The sequence below is a fragment of the Astyanax mexicanus genome, chromosome 11, assembly GCF_023375975.1.
Source record: "Astyanax mexicanus isolate ESR-SI-001 chromosome 11, AstMex3_surface, whole genome shotgun sequence".
Taxonomy (NCBI): domain Eukaryota; kingdom Metazoa; phylum Chordata; class Actinopteri; order Characiformes; family Acestrorhamphidae; genus Astyanax; species Astyanax mexicanus.
Genome location: NC_064418.1, coordinates 2302536 through 2312755, shown reverse-complemented (window position 1 = coordinate 2312755; position 10220 = coordinate 2302536). Strand labels below are relative to the sequence as shown.

Here is a 10220-nt window from a genome sequence, read left to right as displayed (position 1 = left end):
AAACAGGTTTACAAAAAATCTAAAATAACCACATGTGAACCACTTACACACTACAATTAGATTATCAGAATCTGAACATGTTGTGTACATTCCTACATATGTCATTCTTTTAATACAGCCAAATTAAAAACCCTTTTCTATATCTTTTTTTTATTTATTTAAGATTTCATGTATTTTTTGTAATAAATGCACTCTTTTATATGATATATTTGTTATTTATTTAATGGATTTAAAATTGAACAAAGAGTGCACAAATTCTGCAAAATGACTGTTGGTGACCTAAAAATGGTATTATGAGCTTTTACTAAAAGGACATGGACCAGATATATTCCATCAGTAAAAATTAGTCCTAAGGGGCCTACACAATAATTTTTAATTAATACTTCTTCCTTTTGATCACTCCACCCCTGATCAGTTCAGTTAATGTCGGTCCTCTCCACATTTCTAGTTAAAGTGAGTCACAAGCTGTATTTTTTTTTATTTTAAAAGGTTTGATCTGTGTGTTTTATTTCGGAGTATTTTTAAGCAGCTATCAGAAAAATCTAATCACATTTTCCATGATTAGACTACCGTTACCTTTCTTTTAGAAAAATCGCTGCATGTATGTTTTAACATCAGCTGCTCCAACTAGCTGCCTGAACTCACAGCGAGGAGGGCGGGGCTCCCCCCACACTGACCCTTCTTGCAAGCTGATTGGCTGTTTCTCCTGAAAGGCGGGACTTTCTCCTTGAACCGGCTCCACGATTGGTTAAGAGACACAGAGCGGTCAGTGCCCTGTATCCTCAATAATATATATATTTTTTATTTTAATAAAATACGGGAAATTTACGGGAAAATACTAATACGGGAGGACGGCGGGAAAGAGGAGTAAAATACGGTAGTTTCCCGGCCAAAACGGGAGACTTGACAGGTATGAACAAACAATACATATAAAAAAAAACTATAACGTTGAAACGATGCTGAATCAAACTAAAACTGATATGCACATATCAACGTTATTTAAATGTAACTACAGTATTAATGATGGGAAATAAACGTTGTTTTAACGTTTTCTGTTTTCTGCTCGCTGGGTCTGGAGCTCCTAAGCGCGAATCTGCGGGTGTGAATCACACCGTAGCGGATTGAGGGCGGCGCGCGATGGGGGACGATCTGGGAGAAGAGTGGTGGAATAAAGACACGAATTCAGGTGAGATTCTGAGATTTACCTGCAGATTCAGTTTAATAAACGGTGTTAATAACGCGGTTCTGCAGGAGTGCTGAGTGTTACAGTAAACAGAGCTGAGCTGTGGAGCTGTAGGGAAACACGTGTCCAGATCTGTAAATAAACAGAATTTAGTAAATTAGCTAGTTTAATTAGTTTTAAGGGATTTAATTGGTTAATTATCGTTAAATTAATCTTTAAGATTATCGATTATCTTCGATGCTTCTCAGATATTTAGCTGTTTCCTGGTTATTTTGGCTAAATATCAGCTGTACCGCGATACACACGTGGGTCCTCAGTACCGGTGTTCTCCCCGTCTGTGCTACACTGGGTTGCCAGATCCAACAAAAATATCCAACTCAAACCCGCCCTTCAGAAGCTTTAACAACCCTAAATACATACAGCTCTGGAAAAGATTAAGAGACCACTTCAGTTTTTTTTATCAGTTTTGCTATTTATAGGTTTATGTTTGAGTAAAATGAACATTGTTGTTTTATTCTATAAACTACAGACAACATTTCTCCCAAATTCCAAATAAAAATATTCTCATTTAGAGCATTTATTTACAGAAAATGAAGATGCAGAGCTTTACATTTTAAGAGTTCAGAAATCAATATTTGGTGGAATAACCCTGGTGGTTTTTAATCACAGTTTTTGTTTTCATGCATCTTGGCATCATGTTCTCCTCCACCAGTCTTACACACTGCTTTTGGATAACTTTATGCTTTACTCCTGGTGCAAAAATTCAGGCAGTTCAGTTTGGTGGTTTGATGGCTATTTGATCATCCATCTTTCTCTTGATTAAATTCCAGAGGTTTTCAATTTGTTAAAATCAAAGAAACTCATCATTTTTAAGTAATTTCTATTTTTTTAGAGCTGTATATACAGTCTGTCACACGTTTGAAGCAAATAGCTAAACTATGAACTATGAGTGTATGACTTAATATTTAGTTTATAAGGGATTTTTTTATAACCAGTATTGCTATTTATCTTAAAGTCATAAATATTATTGTAACATTAGTGTTTTATTAGTTATTTTATAACAGTTTTATATCACCCTTCTGTAACATGTGAACTGACAAAATTTTATTTTTCTGATTCAGGTGTGTCAGATCTAGAAGAAGAAGAGGAAGAGCAGGACGTACAGGAAGCAGCGGAGGAGCCCACACAGCAAAAAGCAAAGAAAAGAAAAAATACAACACAGAAGAAACCGGACAAAGCAAAGAAAAAGAAGACAGCACAGGTAATATATGTTCAAAATGCTTACTTGTTTATTCACATGTTGTTTATTTGCATGCATTAGCCTTTACCATCAGCTTGAGTTAGTGATCTTGTATTCTCTATGTTCATAATTAGCAGTGTTTGCCAATGTTCCTGCTGATAGTCACTGTAATGGTTTGAGTGATCTACTCTGGAGAGGGGTATCTGGTTAGTGGTCTTTGCTCAGTTTTTGCCTTTCCCACAGTTTAAACATTCTACAAATGAGGCAGATTAATGGGTTATTTGGTCATGCAGTGAATCTACACAGTGCTATTAAAAAGCTACCGTTATGTGTGGTGGTGAGTAGATATAAGAAGATATATACAGTACAGGCCAAAAGTTTGGACACACCTCTTTTTCAATGCGTTTTCTTTATTTTCATGACTATTTACATTGTAGATTCTCACTGAAGCATCAAAACTATGAATGAACACATGTGGAGTTTTATGTACTTAACAAAAAAAAAGGTGAAATAACTAAAAAAAAAAAAAAAAAAAAAATTATATTCTAGTTTCTTCAAAATAGCCCCTCTTTGCTCTGATTACTGCTTTGCACACTCTTGGCATCATTCTCTCAATGAGCTCGTGAGCAAGAGGTGGCCACCTGAAATGAAAAGTTTTCTAGCAGTCTTGAAGGAAGGAAGGAGTTCCCAGAGGTGTTTATTAGCACTTGTTGCTCCTTTGTCTTCTTCACTCTGTGCTCCAGCTCACCCCAAACCATCTGGATTGGGTTCAGGTCCGGTGACTGTGGAGGTTCAGCTCATTTTTTGTTAAGTACATAAAACTCCACATGTGTTCATTCATAGTTTTGATGCTTCAGTGAGAATCTACAATGTAAATAGTCATGAAAATAAAGAAAACGCATTGAAAAAGAGAAGGTGTGTCCAAACTTTTAGACTGTACTGTATGTGAGGATGAGATGAGATGAGATGAGGAAAAGAGTCCAGTATCATTAGATGCTTGAGTAATCTCTCTGAATCATCAGCTCTCTTACCAACCGCAACCACCGGCTCTGAATGGCTCACACTGGGGAAGACTCAGTAATGCGCTGGTGGCGGGAGCTTGCTCACCACTTTTGATTAGCTGGTTTTCATCAGGGGAACTGTCAAGTTGAGACCTCATGAGGAGGAGTGACTCAGCTTTCTTTTACTGGCAGTCAAAAGACCATTCAGCCCCAGTAAGATGGGAAGCAGTGGGCTGGAATTGTGTAATGGGCTTTATAAGCTCAGTAACAATTAGCTTAGCCTGCTGGGAACATAGAACAGTGTCTCCTTGGAGCAACTCTCCACTGATTAAAATATGCATGCATAATCTCTGAAGGGACACATCAGTGAGGTAAGGTTGGTCTTGATAGGCCAGATAGCTTAGCCTAGATTACAGATAGGTCTGTCAAAAATAATTACGTTATTAAGTTATCTTACATTACACCACAGTTAATTCCGACCCTGCAATGTGATTGGCTGAGAGGCGTTCTACGAGTGCCATTATCAGCCGGTAATGCACTGTAACCGAAGCTCTCCATATATTACTCCGCCACATACAGGTAACCTAGCAACGATGCAGCGCTTACAAGCCAAACAGCGTATAGCTACAAACAGACAAGCAATGGAACTATTTTAACTGGCATTGAGTTGAGTTTTAATAACCAAACAGATCCTATTTTCTGTTCCTCTTTAACGCTTTAAAATCTTTCAATAAACAGCGATAATGGAACTGTGGTATAATGTGGTAACTGTGGTTCAAATCCCGATCAAGCAGCTTGCCATCAGCTTACGGAGCCCTGAGAGATCACAGTAGTTCTTGCTCTCTCTGGGTGGGTTCAGTACAGTAGATGGCACTCTCTCTTTCCCCTCATCACTCCTAGGGTGATGTGGATCAGCACAAGGCTGCGTCTGTGAGCTGATGTATCAGATCCAAGTCGCTTCGCTTTTTTCCGAGCGTTAGCGCTGTGATGCTACTCGGCAATGCTACAGCATCATCAGCAGTTCAGAAAGAGGCAGAGTCTGACTTCACATGTATCGAAGGAGGCGTGTGCTAGTTTTCAGTTACGTAGCACAAATTAAACATTTGAATTTACTGTTGTTTACAGAAAGAATGCTTCATCTCAAACGAGATAACAAAAGGAGAGGCAGAGATCGGAGACAAGAAGATAAAGAAGAGACGGAAGGTAAAGATCACTGTGTGAAAGAGAGAGAAACAGATGTGGAATGTTTTTTTTTTCTTACTAAATTTGATTAGTGACTTATTGTGAAATATTTTGTTATGTTTTAGCTAGCAATAGAGTTATTGTAAAATTACAGTCAAACTTAGAATTACTCTCCAATCTCTGCTCAAAAAAAGCCTGGATATATAATAGGTTTAATGTCTAAATTGCTGTGTTCACACATTACCAGGCTGAGATGACTTAAATTCTGATGCATGTTTGATTCATGATCAAAACTAGATTGGATATACTAGTGCATCTCAAAAAATTTGAATATCATAAAAAAAAAGTAACTTTATTTCAGTAATTCAGTTCAAAATGTGAAACTCATATATTATATAGATGTATTACACACAGAGTGATCTATTTTAAGCGTTTATTTATTTTATTGTTGATGATTATGAATTACAGCCAATTAAAAAAAAAAAACACTAATCAGTGTCTCAGCAAAAATGGAATACTATATAAGACCAATTGGTACTTTTGGCAGTGTGCCAAGTCCTGCTGGAAAATGAAATCCACATCTTCACTCATTCTTATTTACATTATGGAAAGGTTCAGATCACTTGCATTTATGTATGTGAACTGCTAAATCAGATCCGAGCAAAAAAAAAAAAAAAAACACTGAATTGGTTAATGTTAATGGCTAGTAATGTGAACATAGTCGTGTAATGTGAATAATTCAAATATACACTAATTTAGCTTATTATAAGATAGATAGATAGATAGATAGATAGATAGATAGATAGATAGATAGATAGATAGATACTTTATTTATCCCGAAGGAAATTTAGGTGTTGATAGAAACTCATGCTTTACAACAGCATTGTGTTTTCATCTCTGTTTTTAGAAAAAGACCATCACAGATGTCCTATCAAGTTCACAGCCTGCGCCAGGCTCTCCAGATGACCTCAGGAGCCTTCTGCTTAGCCACTTTCTTGCAACCCGGTCTGTTATTGAACAGGAGGAGCTCGGACTTCCGGGTCAGTCAGTCACTGTCAAGCGTGCGGGTGTAAATACAGCTAAACGCTTACTGGCCTCCCGGTTACACTCATTTATCTTGTTGATAAATAAACTGGACCTTGTAGTTGTTGTATCTTTTCCAGGATCACTATTGGCTGGGTGTGTTTGGCTGGCAGACTGATCTGGAATCAGCAGTTAAAGTGATAAAAACAGAGCTATACTGTTCTTACTGTATTTTACGCACTGTATTATAAGGCGCACTATCAATAAACGTCCATTTTCTGGTTTAATGTCATACATAAGACGCAACGGATTATAAGGTGCATTCACTAGCGCAACACTAGTAAGGAACAGGGGTGTCGCCATGTTTTCCTTCTAAGCTAAGCTTCGTAAACAAAACTGTAGTTCTTAAAAACTGTAATTTCTCTCGTGAAAACGTTTCTCGTTTATTTGGGTGAGTAAAGCGCTTCCGTTTATATACAGTAAGCTTTCAAGTAAGATTTCCAGATTTTGACTAAGGCTGGGTGCAGCAGCATTAGCATTAGCATTAATGCCACCCGACAGCGCTACACAACGGTTCGTCACACGTAGCTTATTTTAACACTGTAAACACACAAACTATAGTCTGATATACTTCCCTCTGATAGGTGAAGGAGCTAGCTATTACCACGGTTAGCAGCTAATGCTAATGCTGCTCCAGCAGTGGTATCCAAGGTTGCATAATACTCCTTTAATCAATAATACTCACCTATGATTGATTAAAGAGTTAGCGCTTAGCGTGGATAGGAGATAATGCTAATACTGCTCCAGCCTTGGTGCTGGAGAAACTTAACTGAAACTTCTGTATAACTCTGTACTTCAGTGCAGTGTCTTTACTGCTCCTTAATACCTGACTGATAGAATTTATACATAAGGAGCACCGGATTAAAAAGTGCGCTGATAATTTTTGGGAAAATTAAAGGGTTTTAAGCGTGCCCTATGGTTCTAAAAATGCGAAAAATATGGTACACTGGTACAAACACAGCATTTATTCATATAGAACTGTTATAATGGTTTTATTGCTGTGTTGTAAATTATCTGTCAGTCAAATAATTCACTATACGGACAAAAGTATAGGTACGCCTACTCATTCACTGATTCTTCTAAAATTTAGTGGATTAAAAAAGAGTATATTTCTGCTTTTGTTGGAGTAGCTGTGCCTACTACTAGTTGTAGAGCATTGAATGATCTCTACTCACCTCGACCACAACTCATCTCTGCAAAGACTCTACATCTCTTTATTTTCAGCTGAATTCATTCATTAGAAGAGGTTTCCACAAACATTTATATTGTATATATTGTTTTTAAAAATACTTACAACAGCTAATATTTAATAATTTGTTTTTCCTTACAGAAACGTGTTTCCTGAAGAGTAATGATCTCACACACAGCTTATCATCCTACCTCAAAGAAGGTGAGAAAACATGCAGTTTAATCAGATGCATTAAAATGGGCCGAGTACAATAACTTTTTTGTTTTTATTATATATTGTTCCAGAATTGTGATAACAGTAATCATTGTGATTAAACAGCATTATTGTAATTTTTAAGTTCACTTTATTTCACTTAAATAATGAGACTTAAATAGGATAATAATGCAGTTGCACCTTTTGAAAGGAGGACCAAGAGTTACCTCTTTTGTACAGGATACGATTATATAATAAAAGCTCCTCTAAATGCTTCAGAGTATTTTGGTTTGTTTAGCGCTTTTAAGTTACTGCATGATTCTGTACTATTCATTTACTATATAGGTAAAAAAAAAGAATTAAATAAAACATTGAATTAGAAAGTGTGTCCAAACTTTTGACTGGTACTGTATATTCCAAAAAAGGCTGCTTTTAAACAAACTCATTATACAAGCTCTTTTACAGTGATAGACTTCTTTTTTTAAAGTAAAAACAATAGGAAATATTGAGGGTAATATTATAATTGTTGCTTCATGTCCATGTATTGAACAATAAATCATTAAAGTAATTATTATGACCTTTTATAATCAGTTTATGTTACAGTAGTCAAGTACAGTATAGTAATTACAGTAAATAAATGTATTTATTCTTCATTTTGTTTTGTGAAGTTTGTCCTAAGTGGGCTAAAGTACAGAAGCAGCACACGCAGACGGGGTCGGTGGTGCTGCTGGTCGTTTGTGGTTCAGCTCTGAGGACCATCGAGCTCATCAAGTTAGTGATGGCCTCTCTCTCTCTTTCTCTCTCTCTCTCTCTCTCTCTCTCTCTTTCTTTCTCTCCCGTTTATAAAACTGATCTTGGTCTTTGTGTTTTGTGTGTTTAAAAGTAAGTAATTGTGTTTTTACTGTATTGTTTTAAGACAGTTGACTACATTTAAAGGAGAGGCTAAAGTGATAAAACTCTTCGCCAAACACATAAAAGTCGAGGATCAGATGAAGCTGCTGAGTAAAGGTGTGCTTCACATCGGCGTCGGCACTCCTGGAAGAGTCGCCACACTTCTGGAGAAAGGTAAGCGCGTACACACATGCTTTAAAAGTGTTTTATCCCCCAAATTAAAGATTCAAAATGTAAATTTAATGTTATATATTATATTTATTCTATTTTTGACCTCTGTGTTCTAGATGGAATGAACGTACAGGGGCTGAGGTATCTGATACTGGACTGGAACTACAGAGACCAGAAACAGAGGAGGATGATGGACATACCAGAGGTAATTTTATTGATGCATATCTTCCGTTTTGAATTATAGAATTATTGCAAAAATATATATATAAAGTATATATACAGCTCTGGAAAAAATGAACAGAGCACTTCAGTTTCTGAATCAGTTTCTCTGATTTTGTTATTTATAGGTTTATGTTTGAGTAAAATGAACATTGTTGTTTTATTCTATAAACTACAGACAACATTTCTCCCAAATTACAAATAAAAATATTCTCATTTAGAGCATTTATTTACAGAAAATGAGAAATGACTGAAATAACAAAAAAGATGCAGAGCTTTCAGACCTCAAATAATGCAAATAAAAAAAAAAGTTCATATTCATAAAAGAGTTTTAAGAGTTCAGAAATAATCAATATTTGGTGGAATAACCCTGATTTTTAATCATGTTCTCCTCCACCAGTCTTACACACTGCTTTTGGATAACTTTATGCTGCTTTACTCCTGGTGCAAAAATTCAAGCAGTTCAGTTTGGTGGTTTGATGGTTTGTGATCATCCATCTTCCTCTTGATTATATTCCAGAGGTTTTAAATTTGGTAAAATCAATGAAACTCATCATTTTCATTGTATGTCTGTATATATATATATATATATATTTTTTTTTTTCCCACTCTACAATGGCATGCAAAGTGTATGAGTATAATATGATAAGATATTAAACTCTGTGGTATATTCTGCTGTATTTGGTGGCTTTTTTCTCATGACCTTTTTTTTTTTTTTTTATTCTGCAGGTTAAGGCTGCTGTTCTCAAAATGATGGAGAGTGAAATTATTAAGAAATGCCAAGAAGGAGCTGTTAAAATTGGACTGTTCTGAGTTCTGTCTTTCTGCACATTTCCACCAAGACATCTGTTTTCTCACATTTCTTATATTTCTTATTATTTGTATATGTTTTATTACTGATCAAAATGATGTTCTCTAAGCAAACACACATTGTCCACTGTTGGCTATCAGAAAATAAACTGATTTGACAAAAAACATGTCAGATTTGTTTTTCTTGTAGAGTATATTAAGAGTATATTGTCTATTAGACCTGCATCTAATCCTATTCAAGCACTAACTCTTGTTGTAAAATATATTGTGGAATTAAGGAAAAAATAATGCACAGCAAGAGTAGTAAAAGAACAGTAAAAATGTTATTATTATTATAACTGTAAAACCATACAAATACATTACAAATACATACATACATACATAATACTGAATCATTAAAAAAATACAATGTTATATTTTAAAAGAGTACTGCAAATGTTTTAGAGGTCTATTGTCTTGGTAGTAATTTTTCTAGATGTGTAATAATAAGTGATATAATAATATAAATCCACTTCCATCAGTAGGGAAAGTGAAATCTTCCCCATTTAGCCTCCTAAACCGAGGCCAGGTGAACAGCTAGCCCTGGGGGAGCAACAACACAGATGGTGAGTGTGGGGGTGATAAAACACCCAGTATGCAAATAGGTGGTGCCGGGAGCCAATAGAAAAGGTGTGAGTTTTACTGAAGAAGATTAAAACCCAGATATCACATCATTTATACACAATTTATCACTGTATGATATTTAAACAGCATAACTGAACCTGTTTCACAGAGTTAATATAACACAACTAAATATATTCAGCAAAATTTAACTCAAAATATATATAAACGTGATCTTAAACCAAATAATTGAGTTTTTTCCCTAATTACTTAAGAGGTGCAGTTTGGTTCTAATGTGTACCTTTTTTGGGAAGACCTCTGAAAAGAACTCTTCTAGATCTTTCCATTGTGAGTTCACCTCATTATTTAAGCAAATTGTTACAATTGTTTCAAATTATTAAATTGTGCAACCTATAATTTTAACATATTTCTTCTATTTTATTTGTTTTACTACCCACA

General features: G+C 35.5%; 1 protein-coding gene across 1 annotated transcript; it reads left to right on the top strand.

Moving 5' to 3' along the window:
• Window positions 1–1074: 1074 nt before the first annotated feature.
• cmss1 (cms1 ribosomal small subunit homolog) lies at window positions 1075–9328 on the top strand. The gene is made up of 9 exons (XM_022665661.2): window positions 1075–1186; window positions 2305–2444; window positions 4550–4627; window positions 5514–5646; window positions 7020–7079; window positions 7739–7841; window positions 7987–8135; window positions 8249–8337; window positions 9081–9328. The coding sequence occupies exons 1-9, from the start codon at window positions 1138–1140 to the stop codon at window positions 9162–9164; spliced, it is 885 nt and encodes a 294-aa protein (XP_022521382.2). The 5' UTR covers window positions 1075–1137; the 3' UTR covers window positions 9165–9328.
• Window positions 9329–10220: the final 892 nt, after the last annotated feature.